Here is an 18,602-nt window from a genome sequence, read left to right as displayed (position 1 = left end):
ATTCTCTCAAACTTTCACGAGTGTGTCTAAACTCGACAAAGACACGGAGAACATGTTTTCTATTTCTTTTTAGAAATTCCGCGACGGAAAAAAGAAAACAGCTTTACTTTGATCATCAAAATGTAAATTATCTTTGCTCGCGCCATCATTACGTCAACAGCTCGTTCTGTGTTTCTATCGATAGAAACACGATTTTAAACCAATCAGCGCGAGTAGTTGATTTCTTTGGGCTGTTTTATCATGCAAATTAGTTGCAATTTTAACAGCTGCAAAAAATTGACCTACATCCCGTGGGAATGAGTCATTTTGGGGTTAATCAGTTTATTGTCAACTGAGTGCTCCAAAGTAGTTTTGATTCTGAGGCTTTCGGAAAACATTTGATCGAAAGAAATTTTTGCGATTTGACAAGACGTTTAGAAAAGAAGTTATTTTATTTCCTCATTTTCTTACCGATTTCGTGGTAAGCCAAAGATTTTTTATTTAAAACGTTGACGTCGAAACTGAGATAAAGAGACTGACGGTGCTAACTGTTGCGTTTTTCTGTTAATGAGTCACAGGCTTATTAATAAACTGTTATACAAGGCAAAAATGGCCGAAAGGCTAGATCCACTTCACTTGGCGAAGCCTTGATACGATTTGACCAGCGGTTCCAGGAATGTGCCGAAAAAATTGAAAGTGATTTTATGACGAAAGTAAATTCAGTGATATGGATTTAAATACTCCACTTAATTGGCATGCATTGAAACTAAATTTCTGTAATATCTCAGTTTTGTTTATCTGTGGTGTCCGATTTTTGTGTTTTGAACGAAAACTTGAGAGTTTTTAGGCTGGCGTGCAGCTGGGTATGTCGCAAACTCCTTGATGACCGGCAGTGTAAACTGCTTGTGACGCAGGTAAGAACTCAACGTCACCAAAATTTTAAGCCAAAACTGAGGTCATTAGTTAAATCGGTTTCGCTAAAAGGAACAACAATGAAGAAAGGCTGATAACTACGTAGAACACTTAACGCGAGAATGACATCATGACGGCCCAAACTGAAAGCCAAGAACTGCAACCGTGGACAGCTGTTTCGACCTGTTTAGATCCGGGGGGAGGGGGGCACTGCCATATATGGGCTATATAGGTATGTGCCGCTGTGAAGGGTACGGTTTTCAAGCAGTTTACTCCAGGATAGGGTATATAAATCAGAGCCTTTGGGTCTAGAATAGGGTATCATTTTTCACAAAACTGACTAGTTGGTTGAAGATTGTATCTAGACTAAGGAAACCAGGAATTGCCACTCAAAAATATAACAAAATCAAATCGGCAAGTTTAAATTTACGCAAATCAGCCTCAACAGTGTCGATAGATGGGGGGATTTGGGAAGTCTACTCTAGTATAGGGTAACAAAATTCAGCTGAACTGGCTCTGGTATAGGTTAAGGGTTCCAGGGTCCCAGCGGCATATCCCCACCCAGAAATTCCCAAAGTAACCCCCCCGGGGTTTAGATCTAGTTGGCTGATCAGAGCTTTTACAGATTCTACGTACGTGTACCAACAGAGGGCATTTTCGTTTGCTGTCCCTTGCATTTGCCATTAGTAATAAAAAGAAACTTTGTCAAAGCTAAAAATCGATGAGAATTTCGTTCGAAATCCGACCGTAGTTAGTCAAGGTCTGGCCATTGCCTTATCATCAATTTTGGAGCATATAAAAAGATGTTTGGTTATGTCAATCAAAATGAATTTTGTTCTCAGTACAAGTGCCTGAGCTTTGTTAAAAAGCTGTCAACAAGAAATCATGGTCACTTGTTTAAACTTAAACTTCTTCACTTTCGTCATTTCATGGAGAATTTGAATATGATTTCTTAAACTTCATGTTTCTATTTTTTTTTTTACTGATAACTTGATTTATGAAGGTTTCAGTTTCACCCAAAGGTAATGTTTCTTATGTTCTAGAAAATCAAGATTTAGAAATGACATTTTGCCTCCTATCAGTTTTCGTTTGTCAAACTAAAAGCATTCTATACTGAGCTTTCAATTTAAATCTGAAAATTGCAAGGGTTCTTTTTGCTTTCTTACGTTTTGGAAAACGGAAAACAACACGTCAGTTAAAAATAATACATTTTTCTCATTCAGGTTTTCCTTGAACGAAACATAACGTAAGTTCATTAAAATTGTAAGTTAGTTTTCGAAATGAAAATGAAAGCAGCTGTTCGAAACTCAGTCACGTTGAGAACGCAGCGTTCAGCGGTATTCCCCCAGCTTCCTCTGCACAGCGCTTCTAATTATGGCTGTAACCGCTATCGATATCTGGACTCAGAAATAAGCGCTAGGGTGTGACTGAACACTGTAGCAGTTCTGGACTGAAATAGAAAACCAAAAACGCTGGCAACAAGTTCTTGATTGTTGCTCTGAATCGAATTGGCAGCAACGACGAAATTTAACCGCAAAACTATGCCCTCACTCGTTCGTTTTCTGGTACTACTCAACTCGTGAATAAAATCGTACACGCGCATATTCCATGGAGTAACCTCTATTATATCTGTTAGTTTTGACAAGGGCTTAGCTGGTCTGTGGAATAACATGTTCGGTGTTTACATCATTTCCGGAAATATGGGAACAAATTTGATCTCGGAGTTGAAGCAGGTGAGACACTGATCGTGTTTATCGCCTACACTAACAGCCCTTGAATTGAGCAGTAGCCGCATGTGGTACCCAACGTTTTTGAGCTTAAGAAGGTGATTCCCATGTTTTTTTTTTGTTTTTTTTTCAAATGTTGGGTTATGTTTACCCAGACCGAGAAAAGACCCTCAATTTTTTTTCTTGTGATGCTGTTAATTACGCCTTGTAAGAAGGTTCTAACTTTTAATTGTTCAGAGTGAACTTGTAAAATCATTGTCACCAGTCACCATTTGAGCAGGTTGTTTGACAGTCACTAATGAACTTAGCCTTGGACAAGAAAGGACTCTGAAAGTGTTTGACGATTGAGAAAACGAATACATGTGCTCTTGTTTCGTTACACAGCGGATATCCGTTGTCAATTTCTGTTTCTGGTCATGTTTATCGACTAAAGAGCAAATAAGATAAATGAAAAAGTCCCCTCTTAGCTACAAACTTAAGACAAATGGAAAAAGAAAACCCAATCAAAACCGCACTGAGACAAACTTCAAGGGAATGCTGAAATTCGTTTAAGGTATGTTTTATTTAGGTCAAAACATTTCCGATATTGCAATGAGTCCTATTTTGGAAAAACTATTGGAAAGTAATCATAACGAGTATTTTTTTTTAATTCACTTTCATTTGAATACACTCTAATGGCGAATTCCACACAACGTGACCGTCACGAAAAGCGATTGAAAATTTCTCTCTTCAAAGTAAAACATTTTCCCCTGCTGGTGAAACATATATTTGACACAAATTTCAAATTGTAAAATTTCGATAAGTTCACACGTTGCTGCTATTTCTTTTTATTTAGCGCTTCAAAAGAAAGGCACTATCATTGTTCTCATTTAACAATGAGTCCTTAATTTAGGCGGCATTTTCACGTGCAAGCGTTGGCAGACGTGCCAACCCGCCCCTCGAGAGTGACATGTATTAAAGCCCATTGCGAACCTATCACTTTTGCTGAATTAGCTGTGCTGAAAGCAGCCGGCGCGATGGCTCAAACTTTACCGTTTTCTGTCGACAATATTCTTCGTTCGGACTTCCCTCATCCTTCCCGAATTACAAAAGCTCCTAGGGTGCTGTACGTAGGAGCTCCTTTAAGCAGCAGCAAAGTCCCATATGTCGCTTTAAGATGCCAGGTCGATCGACGCATGAACCAGTGCAGCGAGACTGAATTTTTCGGTAGAGGTGGTTACAGCACTCAAACTCCGGAGAAAGATGTCTATCAAAACTCTGGTCATATCGGAGAGCAGCCACGAAAAAGAGGTATGTTGAGTACAATTTTCAATATCTGGCCGCTTGTGGAGTTTTTATTTTAGTTCATTCACTTTTTCACTCTCTTGCAAACTCAAAATTTAAGAGCAGTTCAGTTAAAGAACGTGGTTTTTCTAATGACACATCACACTTGAAATTTCCTGCTCAGAAGGTGTTGAAAATGTTCATTGGAGACAACGTTTTATTTCACGCGTTTAAGAACGTAATTAGGCTTAAACCAGCTTAAAGATTGTCGCCTCTGTTTATGTTCGTGTAAAACAATGCGTCTTTGGTGAAAAGTTATCTTTATGCATAGTTACGTTAACTCACACATTTCGCGTTAAACGGCGTTTACCGCGACTAACTACGCTACGATTCAATCCATTTGACACCCTTGTATGTCTTGTCAGTTGGGACTAAGATTAAAGCAAAATATTACATTTATATTCGCTTTTGCCAACTGGTCCATAAAACCGCGAATAAGGTTTCTTTTTCATTTTGCTCTTAATTTATTTTACAGCCTTCGGTTTGTTCCGCAGGTTGCGGGATGTTCATTTCACATATACAGAAGTAGCCCGTTAGCGATATAGCACTGAGAAGCCGTATAATCATATAATCTTGATTTGCCCTGGGTAGGCCTACAGTATTAACGACTGGGGAGTTGTTTTACGTGCCACTGCATGATACGACATTATTGATTCCTTTCAAACTGATGATGTCTTGACAAGAATAATTTTTATGTTAAAGTTATAGCACCTCTTTATTACGACTGATCTTCAGTTCGCAGTTTAGTGCAACTGAACATTGCAAATTCAGTTTCTTTTTGCCGTTATGTCATTTACCTCTTGTTCAACGGAGTAAACCTCTACTGATACAATAAACATTGAAGACTCCACACGTTGGCTGTGGGTGTCCTCAACGAACTGGTTGTATTAACGGGGAGGTTTTCAAGTAGCAAATTAAATGACCAAGCTTTGGTTCGAGCCAAAAAAAAAGGATGGCAGCTGTAACAACGGGCTGGAAGTGGTCGAATTGACGGGTTGGTCCAAGGGTGGGAAGAGGGAGGGGGAGGTAGGGGGAGGGAGGGAACTCTCATGTAAAAAGGACGGACCTGCTAGTCGGGAATTTCGAAAATAACCCGACCCTACAAGGTACCAAGGTTTTTCTGGGTGCGGCTTGAAATGTTTTTCACCCCAAAGAGGTATACCAATTCTAACACAGCGCAATTAACTGATACAATCATAATTTTTAATATCGATAAAGACGATTGCTTAGCATAACTTCTATTCGTAAAGCTGACTGTCAAATATCTCTAGTAATATTATTTCGGCTCAATACCGCAAAAGCTCTCGCTGTGGACCTTTTGATGCTGAGCCCCTTAAGAGGTACCAAAACTGTCTTTTTAACCCATAAAAGGGACGACGAGCATCTCTGTTCTTTAATTTTTATATGTCACTATTATTCCCCCTTCCCCGGAAGAAGTTAGTCATATAATAAGACGGAGTTCCATTGTAAAGTATGCAGCTTTCACTATCAGGCGGACAAAAAATTTTTTCAGCAGTCGGGGTTTGAAATAAATGCTGCCATTAAACTGTTTGCAAACGCACCTTCACCGGCGCTGAAAAAATCAAATGCAATTATAAGTGCTGTATCTTCTGCTGGCTTCTTCAGTAACAGTTCAGATATCTACATCTTTATTCAGTCTCGATAGGAATGCCATATTTTTACATTGTCAGTCTGGTAATAAGAACAACAGAACAAGTAAATACATTTATACTCTATTTGTTTGGATCCTATGGATGGCTCCATTTTATGAGTCGGGTAAATCTAGATATGTGATTCTGTGACGCAATGGTACAGAGAGCGTTTATAGGCTTGATCACAAGTTAGAAAACATATTCTCAGCTGAATACTGTCTGCCGTAACGCTTTTGAAGTCAGCGAATTAAATATGAATTAGCGTCTTCTTTGTGTGTACCATATTTATTCCAAGCAGTTTGCAAAGAATATTTCTCTCCCCATTTGTGACAGCAAAGTCCATCTATCTTAACTTGCCTATTTCCTCGACTGTAGCAAAATTCTTTTCTTCGATTTCCTTCTCATTTATAGACAACAATGCTGCAAGTGCAAATAAAAAGATGGAGGAAGCGAAACGGGTCAATGACACAACTGGACCTGCAAAAGGCACAGCGAAAAAGAAGCGCAATCGAAGTCATTTCACACAGATACAACTCAAGTATTTGGATGACGTATTTTCCCGCCAACAATACTTGACACGCGACGAGCGCGCGCTGCTGGCTGGCGCCTTAGACATGACAGAGCTGCAGATCAGAAACTGGTTTCAAAACAGGAGATACCAGTTAAGGCACCGCGGAATAAACCGCGCCAGGCAGGTTCCAGTCAAAGTGTTGGTGAGCAGCAGTAGTGCGCATTCTTCAGAGGATTGATGTCACTAGATCTAGATGTTCACGCGACTTGCACGTGATGTGCGCGTGAGTTTTATCCTGAAGGAATACATGAACTTAGTCTTTATCGAACCTGCAAAATGTCAGTTACATACAGTATATTTATCATTTTCTTTGCTGAAAGGGCTGTCCATATAAAATTCTGCCAGCATTGAATTGAAGAGTGAGATTAAAGTATAATTTATCTAATATGGAACATGACTGAATAATAAATAAATGTAGTACAGAGCAGTTCTGTTGTTAGGATTTGTTAGGATTTATGGCTGAGGTCGCCGTTTTGGGTTTTAAAGGAATATTTTGTCCCGTTTGAAGGGCATAACTGAAAAACTGACACTATTTGCAGCATGAAACTGATGCTATGCGGGGCAGACGTTTCCACGGGATATCGGCTTGAAGCCCCTCCACTGATTTACATCAGCATTTCAATCATTGGCTACGAAATGTTTCCTTTTTCGTTCAGAGAAGACCCCGTACTAGTGAAAGAGATTTTCCCTGTATGTTTCTTTAAGATCGTAAGAAACGTACAAAAGTAATAAATGGTGTAAATCACTAAGGGGGTTGCATATATTACAAGGAACCAGGATCTCTTGTTATGTATAATCTCTGCAAATAAAGCATCGGAAATTCCAAGACCAAAGCCAGCACAGTTTAGATCAACGTACCAAGTTCGATTAACGATTCAAAATGGCGGAAATAACAGCGGGCCACTTGAAGTATTCCGGTGAGGCTGGGGACAGATTCAGGAAGCTATAGCCTAAGTTGAGTAATGTGGTTCTCTACCAATACGCCTTTGTTTGCAGTATTATATTCACACCTTAACTCGAGTCTGCTCCATTTTATTTTTTTCTCAAAATTTGTATCAGCGGAACGAAATAATGGGAGAGCAATTTTTTTTGTCTCGGAAGTTGTGGCAAACTGCGTAACGTCTGCAAACAGCGTAAAGTGAAGTCAATCCAATTTTTTAAGCAAATCGGATTAATCCTCACTGCAAATAATCAGATTTGCAGCGGGACGATCACAAGCTGGGACGCGCCACTAGACATGGTGGCAACCAAAGATTGGCTGGCTGCAAATATTTCACGAAACTAGCAAATGGAATGTTTGTAAAAATCTGAATGAGCGGAAAACTGCTGCTTTTCCTTTCTCGTCTGATCACTCCTGAGATGGTAAACGGACTTCTGTCTTGTTACTAGTCGTTTTAATGCTTTTACCAAAGAGTTTGACCCTAAAGAGAACGCATAATGCAATTAACGTGAGTTCAGGTATTGCAGAGTTTGGACAAAAGATTTAATTTTGCTCTGGATTCTTTTCGGCTTCTTACTCAAGAAACTAAGGAGAAAGGCGGGCTGCTCCCGTGGTCTGGTAACTCCGTCTACTGAACTCATTACCTTGTTGAAATAAAATTCTTCAGTTGCGGACGGTTTTCACTTTCGTACTATGAAAATAATAAATTAAGTCCAGAATCTGGGATATAAAACGGATTGATATGTAAACAAACTCATCATGATTTAGGCCTGTGCGGTTTTTCATTCGCGCGTTATTCGCGGCAGTGCTTCACACAAATGTGCAGAGCTTTTTGTATGGGAAGCGATATTGGTGTCCTTTGAGGGGACACCAACATGGCGGCCGAGAAGTAACAGAAACATCTGTCATCGAGTTTAGCAAATAAAATGAAAAGTTATTACTCTAGGGCTCTGAAACGTTGAAATCAATACCTCGTCTAATGTAACGACTGTTCGGTTAGCAAAAAACTAAAATGTAAGTCATCTTTTGACCTACAGCATTCTCGGGCCGCCATTTTGATCTCACACCACGCAAAAGCTTGAAAATTCAAACGTGTTCTCAATATTATAAATCGAAGAACCCTCTTGAACTACAGCTTTGTAAAACGTCACGTTCTTAGAGGGTTTTGCATCTGATGAAACTAAAACCTCGAAAAGTTAGGTAATTTTTTTATTTTGGAATATGACAGCGTCACATGAAAACCGTACTTGCGACTCTCATGAGAGCGCATGTGAGTCGCAGTAGTTTTAACACGGAGTGCTGGAGTTTAAATTCTAGCTTTTTTCAAATCTCGTCGATTGTCGTTCTCCGCTTCAGTTGCACCAGCATAAACTTGAACGAGCCGTAAAATCGACTATAAACATGCATTATAAAGGTCATGGACATTTCCTAGCTTTTGACTACAATGCAGCGCTAAAACAGACTCGGGGTTCATGTTGAGAACCTGAAGACCCACGGATAGCAGAATTATCCATTTTTCTAGTGTACAATTTAATTGGATTTACAGGAAGACCTAGTCTGAATGGAAGAGCTTCAGAAGGCGGTCGACTCCCCTGAAATCGGCTCCCATATGGAGAGGAAACTTCCTTTCAGTATTGGGGTTCGCATGGGGCGTGCCAGACTAGCGCCGTTTTTGTCAGTCGTGATCAACACAATAAACTATTGTTCTCTACTGGGTAGATTCATTTGAGAGCGCGCTTAAATTTGGTTTAATGTTAAATTACATTCATGTTCCTTCATTCAGCCACCTTTTAAGCAAGATGGAGAGTAGTAGCTAAAGTTTATTAGTAAATTTTCGTAGATTGAGACTGCAGGTCAGTTAATCGATTGTGATAGAAAAGTAGGGAGCGACAGGCATAGCTTTATGGCCAGAAATTATTTTCTAACATAATCCTGCTTTTATTTCGCTAGCAACAAGTGAATGCAAGGGCAAATTGTAATTGCCAGAGCATGGAACGCAAGCACGGCTGTAAACCACATTCAGTTGACGACTCTACAAAAGGGCTTTCTGATCTAAGACGGATTCGTGTTTTCCCCACCGGTGTGACACTGCATGTGACTCCCACTGATATCGCTTTGAACTAAGTCTCATAAATAGTTTTACCGTAAATATTTTTTCACTGAATTTTTTTGTTTTTTTCTTCTACTTATTTTGTGTCCCCAAATTAGTATGGGATTTTCTCAGGCTACAAGGCACTGACACTTTAACAAAGTTTCTATCTATTTCTATCTATCTTTCTCCGTTAATCCAATGTTATGGCACTGCCCTAACAATAACTTGTTTTGTTGTTTGTTGTCAGGGTGCGATCCCAATTACGTTTGTTTACGCCTTAAAATCGATCAAAGGCCACAGGAAGTTTCTAAGAGTTTTATCTTTCAGTCTTCTAACCATACTGCTCCATCCTTTACGTCTTCTCCGCCAGCTTTGAACATCAGGCAAGTGGCTCATGACGTACAGGAAAAATATCTTTCGTTGCTCGTGTTTCAAATCGGCTCAAGAACGATTTTACTTATTTAGAAATGATGATTTTTTCATGCTAAAGGCATTGTTTCTAGAGTTTAAAATAAAACTGTAACGTAAACAATGCAAGCAAGTACCAACAATTAAAATGTCAGCGTTCAAAAGTAAGTGCTACGTTCTTCAAAAATTTAACCACAAACTAGGCGAATTACCTTACCATATGATGAGAAAAAATTAACCATTTAGCCAACTTGAAAACAAAAACGTACATTATTTGGGGGGTATACACCTTTCCTGGACTAACAATATGTGTCACTGTTAATTAAAAACTACTCGAAGAAAGAAGTTTGTTGTGAAAAATCAATATAAGTCTTAACGGTTTGTTTAGCAAGAGGGGTATATTTACGAGTTGGAGATTCGCGGAGAATTCAGTAAGCGGACATGGAGAAATGTTTTGTATCCTGTGAATCCAATAATTTTCTGCCTTCATAAGGGCCACGGTACCACAGTTCAAGTTAATTGTGGCGAGACAAGTCATTCTGTAAAGCCATGTTTTTGATTTGCTGTAAACAGCTGTGTAATTCTTATCATACTGTTTCCTTTCTTCCTTCCTTCCCGCCCTCTCTCTCCATGTTTATGATTTTCCGGGAGCCGATAAAAGTAAAACAAACCGCGAAAAGCACTGAATCATCATAACAGAACACTGCAAGACTATTTAATTCATAGACAAGGCATTTAATTTTACGCATGACATCAAAAATTGTACCCTGAAAGTTAACAGAATTCTGCAGAATCACGCTCTCCCACTCCTACACTTAAGGTAAGCTAGTGACTCTCTCGTGACCTCCGCAAAAGAATCATAAGATAAATATGCTGGTGTTACAGTTCATCGTCGGAAACGTGATTTCAAATCGATTTATGTTCTTATGTCACGCTACCGTACCACGCCAAGCACGTGGGCCGATGAGGCCAAACAAAGGGTGTTGTTATTTTATTATCGCTGACGTAACCGGAAGTGCGTCGAGTCCTGCAAAGAATGCATTCTGAAGATTTCACGGTAATTGTCCTGATACATGTTGATCCAGTTATTTTTTTGTCTGAGAGCTCTTTCTAAAGAATTGATGTTTATCAACTGAGTAATTAAAGAGATGATGGAAAAAAAGCAGTGGGGCTTGCCCGCGGAGAATTGTGAGCTGAAATATGACTGTACGTGCAACCCACTCAAAATACATAACTGGTTATTTTACGTAATTTGGGGATTTTTGCCACCGCTTAACACCTGTATTAACAATTTAAACGGAGTATTCAGTCCTAAAAAGAATTGCTTCCAATGCTGTATTTCTTGTCATTTATCTTGCAGACATAGCACTTCTTATTAAATTAATGCACCCTCGACATTTCTGTTTGTCTGTTTTCAGTTTCGCGGTAACAACGGAAATGCTACGGCACTTTGAATTTATTGGCTGGAGAGGTTATTGAAACCTCGGGAAGCCCGCAGAGTGTTTATTCCCGGAAAAGTTACCTGTAATAATGGATTAAACTTGATGTAATTTCCCTGGTAACGTCGTGCACAAACTACTTGCGGTCAGGTTCTTGTCCCTAAAAATAGCCGAGTCATTCAACCAATCATGACGAGTTCAGCGGACCGCGGATTATAAATAAAACTGACGCTCATTAAATTCAAGTGTAAGCGAAAAACCTTTCACTTTCAACAGAGGTTGCAAACAGCAAGGTCACATCGGGTGAGCTGCGGTTTAATTATATTACAAAAAAAATCAAATGGATTGTCACAGTGAGAAAACCAGTCTGCCTTTTTCGATTGACAATATTTTACGAGACGATTTTTCCCAGCGACGACCAAGAAATATTCCAAGTATACCATCGAACCAGTCAAGTTTTGAGAGATGTCCAGTCACTCCAATTTATCGATACTGTGCGGTTCGCTATTGCCCAGTGGTGATGCACTTTCTGCCGGGCTTGCACAGAGTTGGCGCAAGATTGCACAGAGTAAATGCAGACAAACGACTGCTCTTTCAAGAACAGCCTAAAGACACTGAAGAAGAATGCTTGAAGTGCGAAGATGACGAGCCCCCTCAGGGTGAGTGTAAGTATTTTAATAATAAATTTTAAAAAATTTACTGATAATATAAATAAGAGAAAATTCTAAGCGATAAAAGAGACATTGATCGAGTTGAAACTTTTTGATTTTTGTAGACTTAATTTGTTTTGTTTTCAACATATTGGGGTGTTTTCAACAAATTAAGATATCATATGGTTAGAGGATTACCGAGGAGAATGGTGTAATGTATTTATTTAGAAACAGCTCATATGAACTTGAGTTAAAAAGCGTGACAGACAGCGTGCATTAAAAAGTCCAAAAACTACTTAGGTATTGACTAATTTCCTACTAAGCTAGAACTCGCCACGGCAAGCAACCGTTTATAAGCACGTGTGCAAATTTGTTATATTTCCCGTTTTGATCAAATGGGTACAAATATCACTTCATATCACCTGATGGTTTCATCATCATAAACTAGAAAACTGTAGTTAGAACTGACTAAGTCAAATATTTAGTTCATGTTTTCTAGTTTAAAAAAAACTAAGACGAATTTGGACAAAAATGCTCCAACAGTTTCTAGGGCTCTATACATTCCTCATAACAGAAGTTAAATCATGCGTGGTCTTTCACGTCAATTCACGCAGATTGCGGAAAAGCTCGCTCGTGTGTCTTTACAGATAGATTGCTTTCGTAATGAAAGCAGAATCTTAGGGTTTTATTTCCCGGATTCTTGGAACGCCTCGCTCAAGTATTATAAAAATCATATTTTTATCATGAAAAGGTCCGCGATTACAAATTTTTGTGACTCTGCAAATTCAACAAAGCCTCATGAAAATTTAGTGGGAGGGCTAATTGTATAATGCGAGTAAATGACATGAGGTCATTACAGAAAAAAGCCACTATCTGTTTTTCCATTTTAATTTTCTAAAGAAAGAATTTATCTAATTACCACAAATCGTCTGGAAATGTGAACCCCTCTGATGCTCGACTACTCGATTTGATTTCTCAGTACCTCCCTGCTTTTCGCTGCGACTTCCTAAAGTGTCACTTACTTTCAGATTCTCTTTAATTTTCACTTCAAAGTGAAGCGTTGAAACTAAAGCTCCTACCATTCAAGTTTTCTTCTAAGCAAACAGATAAATCTTTGAGTTAATTTCCTTGCCAACAAAAGAGTCATTGTTACTACGAAACCATGTTTGCCAATTGTGCTTTTGCCGTCTTGTGCTTGACCACAGAGGAGAGAGAGCTGCCTTCAAGACCATGTACCAAACATCATGAAAATACTATCGTTCCTATCTGTGGTAATTAGATATATGTTAAATTTCATTTGATGGCCTTGATTTAACTCTTTTAGGCTTACGTCGAACTCAATAAGCCATAATTATCTAAAATTTCAAGTTGGAAGAAAAACAAACACCGTCTGGCCCGGGAAACCACTCGGTTGACTGCCTGCGTGGGTGTGTTATTGACGTTATCATACGAAAATAGTAAATTAATTGTGGTTTCCTTTGGTGTCTCTTTTCTGCTTGCAGTTGGTGATGTTTATTGAGGTTCAAGTTGTTGTTTCGCTTTATAGACTTTATACTGGCTTTTAAACCTCTTTTTTCTAGCCTTATATTTCCATAACAACTATTGATGCGTTCTAACGAACGACAAGTCATTTAAAAACTCCCTGTCTCGGACTGACAACAGCTACTCCAGCGACATGTACCATGAATTTTATTCTACAGCTCGGCTGTGTTACGTTCCAAAAACAGCGCACGACAAGGAACAAAGTCTTGAGATTCTTCTAGCTTATAGTTGGTTTATTCCAAATCTAATTAATCGCGTAGGTTATACAATGGGATCCATATCAAATGAAGAACGGATGAACGATCAGTCAGTTAAAAGTAATACGTGCATGCTTTCTTATTTCGTGTTTGTCTCTAGAGCTGTAATCGCTACACATAAAACCGTTTTGTTTACTGTGCCATTAATGGTTGGCCGGGACGCTTAAATCGATGTAATTAAGAACATGTACAGTTTTCATTTACTTTTAAAAGACACCTTATGAGTATTTCTTAATTCTGTTTTGTATATCAGTACTAATACATAAGTGGTATACATTTGAAGTTTTGTTTGACACTGACTCTTAAACTAAAACATTAAAACAACGTTTATAGCTACTTATACAAAGACGTTTCGACCGAAGAAAATCGGTCTTCGTCGGTTTAAAAAGCTAACTGAAATCACTGGCTGTCTAACGGTTCACAGTTCTGCGCATGTTATATCAGCGAAATGCAACGAGCGAACGCTGCGCCACATAACAAATCACGCGAGTGACTTGTGAATATTCTTAAATTTAACTTTGTAAATGTAGAATGGTAGACGTTTCTAGACTTTTATCTTCTAGCTGCTTTTGGTTTACAGGACCCTACTTAAAACCACATATGTGACGTGGACCCCCTTTAAAAATCAGCATCTTTCTTACTAATCCTTTTTTACTGCATTCCTTTCCCTTCTTTGTTTGTACCTGTGTATTTTATTGGCATACCGCTTACAAAAAAAGGTGATCGGTACGATTGAAAAGCACTTTGTGAAGAGTTTACTTAATCCGTGTAATAATCATTGATATGAGCTCTGAATTTTTATCATAATATATAACGAAGCAGTGTCAATTTAACCGCATCAATTATATCGAGATATGTACTATTTATTGAAAATATAATTGACCGCGTTATTGCTTCAGTCGGAATGAGGCATCACGAAGAACGAATGCGTCTTTTATCAGTTTTATGGTCTTGGATCTAACAGAACTTATCAATTCAGTGTTACTTATTGTAAGCCATGTTTGATTTTCAGATGAAAGCAAGAACGAACAGGCTGAAGTGGAAGCCAAAACAGAAAAGTGCTTGAAAGTAAACACTTTAAAACGAAAGCGGCGAAATCGCAGCCATTTCACCCAGCGTCAACTCCAATATCTGGACAAGATATTTTCCCGCCAACAGTATCTGACACGCGACGAGCGCACGTTATTGGCGAGGGGCCTGGAAATGACTGAACTTCAGATCAGAAACTGGTTTCAGAACAGGCGATACCAGAAAAAGCATTGCGCCACAAAGAGTACCAAACAGGATGAGCCGGCTTGCTTGAAAAGCGAAGACTAAAACTGTCTAAATTAGCAAGGGTTTAAAAAAGTGCAAACTGAAAAACAAAATGTTTTGTAAAATAAACAGGAAAAAGCAAGTTGGATGTACGAAGGGTCACGTGATAGAGCTGGCTCCTCCAAAAACGATTCGTTCTTAGCCGGCTAGAAACGAAATATCAGGATGACAGTGTAATCGACATGTGTGGCGACTACAAGAAAAAAACGTTGTAATCAGGAAGACTTGCGCTGAGTTAAAAAAAAAAAAAAAGAAAGAAAGAAACTAAAATGTTGAACTAAAAATGAAAACGCATTCGAGGGTTTCAGTTTTCTATTATAAAATTATTTATTATGCTATTTATAAGCTGGAGCAGGATATAATTGATGGTGTTGGTTGATTTTGTTGACGAAAAAGACGAACATATAGTATTGGTCAAACCGTTATTTTTAAAACTTGAGAAGCATAACAACCATATACGTGTAAATAACGAAAGATATATAGTTATAGCAAAAATAATTTGAATGGGTATTTAATAAAAAAAGAGACACTAGTTAAAATGAGACTTCAAACATTTATTTTTGTTTATAAATGTAAACAGGAAAATGCAAAACATATTGTAGACCACGAGTGGTCCCTCTTTCGCTTAGTTCGTCGTGTGTGACGCGAGAGAAAACCGCGAGAAAAAATGGTCTCAGCGCTAGATGAACTAAGCGAAAGAGGGACTACTCGTAGTCTAAACGTCTTGCGGAAAGCTGATCAACAGCAAATTGACAGTATTGTACTACAGGTTGACCTTGGCATGCAAGATATTTCTGCCCTTCGCTATTTGCCGGTGCGTGTCTAGATCGTTATTTTGTAATTTGAAGGAAGGTGAGACAGGCGGAGAGGTTTCGGGTTCTTATAGTCTTGTGTTCCAGAGGACCCAAGTCAAATCCCTCGGCTCTTATCCATGACACTGGCTATTTTTGTTTTTTGTTTTGTTTTTCTTTAATGTTTGAGACCCAAAATTGAACTCGGCTCAGTCAAGCCATATATAAAATTATTCGACTATTTCTCGCGGCCCTTTAAAACAAAAAGCACGTTAAAATTGTATGATAGGCATACCTTTTACCATTTTTTTGGCTAAAAGGTTATCTGTTTAATAATCGATAAAGGTGACTTGACACACGCCACGAGATTTAGAGGGGAATCTACTTTATACTGGTACACGTTGTAATCACCGTAATGTAAGAATGCAGTTTTAAAGACGTTTAGGCGAGGAACAGTATCTTTACCTAGAATTTTCAACAGGACTTGCATGGATTAAAAAATAAATTGGTCAATACTTTTTCGAAAATCTCTCGTGATTAGCTAGGTCTATACAGTGTATGGGGAAAGCTTCGGGACGATCTAATATCAGAACACGTAATTTTAGATGCTGTTAAGCTTCCGAACTTTTCGCGTAACGCAGAATTTCTACGCGGTCTTTACATTTCGCTGTTTTGTGAAGAGAACGACTAAGAATGTACCCACATGTACAACGCACGCGCAGTCTATTGTAATTTCGATTTACCGACGTTTTAGTTAGTGATGCTACATGTGCAGTTACTTGCTTAAGTCCCTCTTGAGTTAGGGAAACCCCCCTGAACAATACCGGGAAATAACCGGCTTGTTGTGGGCTGCGATCACATCCCAGGGGAGTGGCTGTAATACCCCTAGTGGCAATACCCCAGTAATTACCAGCACTCATGAGTCATCAACTTCCTCTCATTCTTAGGAATTCACAGCCCTCCCCTAACATAATTTCGAAAATATTTTAAGTGTTTTAAAAGAGTTCATTAGCTACCTATTACACTTGAGGAAAAAGTGTTAGAGTGTACATTCAGGCGCAGTCTTCGTTGCCATTAAATTCTTAAGGTTTTCTTGACACAGATCAATTAATCAAGCGTCTACTTACAAACTTTAATTTAAGTACCATAAACTTCTTCCTCGCGAATGTGTCAAAGCCAGTAAGATTGTTTGATCAGGGTTTATTTGGTGTTGTGATTATATGTAGTACGGGTTTTTATTTTTAGCGTTAACCGCGCTTGATAACCGGCGAATATCTGCACGACTATGAGAGAATAACATAATGACCTAAGATTAGCTTTAGCTTTTTTTAATTCTCGTCGAGAGGAACTTGAAACTGCAGAAAACTCGCTTAAATCGTTTTTAATCTTCTGCTGCACTGAACGAAAGAAATACTTTGCTGCCATAAATTTCAGTAGTCGAATTATATTTCACTAGGACTTCAGATGCAACACGTTAAGTATAACCTTAAGAGTTTTCAAGAGTTTCTAGTACGTTTAAAAGAGGCATTTCTGAATCACCCTTAGAAACGCCTCGGCCTTTCAAACTATTTATAAAGCAGCACAATTGAAAATAGATAATACGAAAATAGCTGTATCGCAACTAGAGACAAGTAGGAAATGTTAAAATGATAAGTTTGGCAAATCTTTCTAGATAGCTTATACAAATGAAACATCGAGCGCATCGTATTTTACAAAACTTCTACGCGGTGCTGATTTTTCGATGAAACCTCTGTGTGGTACCATTCAAATAAAAGCTATTGATTCGTACTTTCTTGTGGTACTGTTAATAATGCTGTTAACGATGGTTCTAACTTTTCGAGTTGTCCAGTATGTGGATGAAGATCTTATGTGTTACCATTGAAATGAAAGCTATTCAGCAGAATTTTCACGTGTGATACTGTGGTTCTAACCTTTTTAGTATGTGCATGAACCCCTACTGAGTTCAGTTGTGTGACCATTCAAATGAAAGCTACTGGAAAGTACTTCTGTACGATACTGTTTATTACGCAAAATATTGATAAAATGCAATTCTCAGGTGAATAAAACCCTAGTAGGAGACCACTGAAGTGAAAGCTGTATATTACCAGCCTGTATTGCAACTCTTGTATCAATCGTTAACAAAAACGGGAACTTTTTAAACTTAGTATGAACTTGGAATCTTCTGAAATGACACGCATGGCAAGGTGTGGCTGTTTTTGGAAGATACTCCCTTAAGATTCAAGAACAGTGGCCACATGCAGGGATATAAAACTGGCTAGTATGTCAACCTGTTTGGTTTGGCAAAAATTATACCCACTTTTAATTCAGTCTGATCTTAAGTTCAGCATTTGTGGAATAATATTTCTAATAATGTTCAAGGAACTTATATCTCTCCCGAACTTAACATTGAACGCCTGTGATGTTGGACTAAATAGTTTGGATTTTTTCCGCGTCTGTTGACAACGCCATTGTCATTTCATTCATAAATCCTTTCACACATTAGTATTCTAGAGGGCTATTTTTATACTGTGGAATTGAAAAAAAACACTTCAAGTCGAAAAAGTAGAGTGTAATTATTAAAAAGAAGAATCAGTTATTGTCTTTTTCAGTTAGAATAACCTTGTTATATCCTTTTGAGTCTATAAGTATGGACTATGATATAAAATGCCTTTAATATCTCCTTCACATTCCTGCTTACAGTAAAATGAGTAGCGAAACCAAATTTTGAAAAGCAAAATAAATGGATCGGAAAACAAGATCTTTTATGTTCATAAACCAGTTGGGTAACGATGTCTAGACAGAAATCAATTCTTAAGCCATGTTAAACAAAAGACAGTATTTCGTTTCAATTTCATAAAACTAACATTTCTGAAATTTTTGAGTAAACTTAAGACAAACAAATTAAGGCTTTCCGCACGAGTTCGTCTCGCATCTTCACAGAGTTGCGAGATCCCAGGCCATATACTTTCACAGTTTCAACTACAACAACTTACTTACTTTCTTTC

General features: G+C 38.3%; 2 protein-coding genes across 3 annotated transcripts; both read left to right on the top strand.

The window, feature by feature from the left end:
• Positions 1-3,584: 3,584 nt before the first annotated feature.
• LOC110052298 (uncharacterized) lies at positions 3,585-6,997 on the top strand. The gene is made up of 2 exons (XM_020758407.2): positions 3,585-3,908; positions 6,005-6,997. The coding sequence occupies exons 1-2, from the start codon at positions 3,635-3,637 to the stop codon at positions 6,340-6,342; spliced, it is 612 nt and encodes a 203-aa protein (XP_020614066.1). The 5' UTR covers positions 3,585-3,634; the 3' UTR covers positions 6,343-6,997.
• A 4,285-nt stretch (positions 6,998-11,282) lies between these two features.
• On the top strand, positions 11,283-15,304 carry LOC110052297 (uncharacterized). Of its 2 annotated transcripts, none has more exons than XM_020758405.2 (2): positions 11,283-11,708; positions 14,505-15,304. In XM_020758405.2, the coding sequence occupies exons 1-2, from the start codon at positions 11,384-11,386 to the stop codon at positions 14,807-14,809; spliced, it is 630 nt and encodes a 209-aa protein (XP_020614064.1). In that variant the 5' UTR covers positions 11,283-11,383; the 3' UTR covers positions 14,810-15,304. The 2 variants fall into 2 exon arrangements, with proteins under 2 accessions (XP_020614064.1, XP_020614065.1); XM_020758406.2 differs by having other exon boundaries at positions 11,284-11,702.
• Positions 15,305-18,602: the final 3,298 nt, after the last annotated feature.

This window comes from Orbicella faveolata, unplaced genomic scaffold (genome assembly GCF_042242905.1).
Source record: "Orbicella faveolata isolate gen_17 unplaced genomic scaffold, um_ofav_v1 contig_25, whole genome shotgun sequence".
NCBI lineage: Eukaryota > Metazoa > Cnidaria > Anthozoa > Scleractinia > Merulinidae > Orbicella > Orbicella faveolata.
Note: the sequence above shows the minus strand (reverse complement) of the source record. Positions and strands in the feature narration are given on the sequence as shown.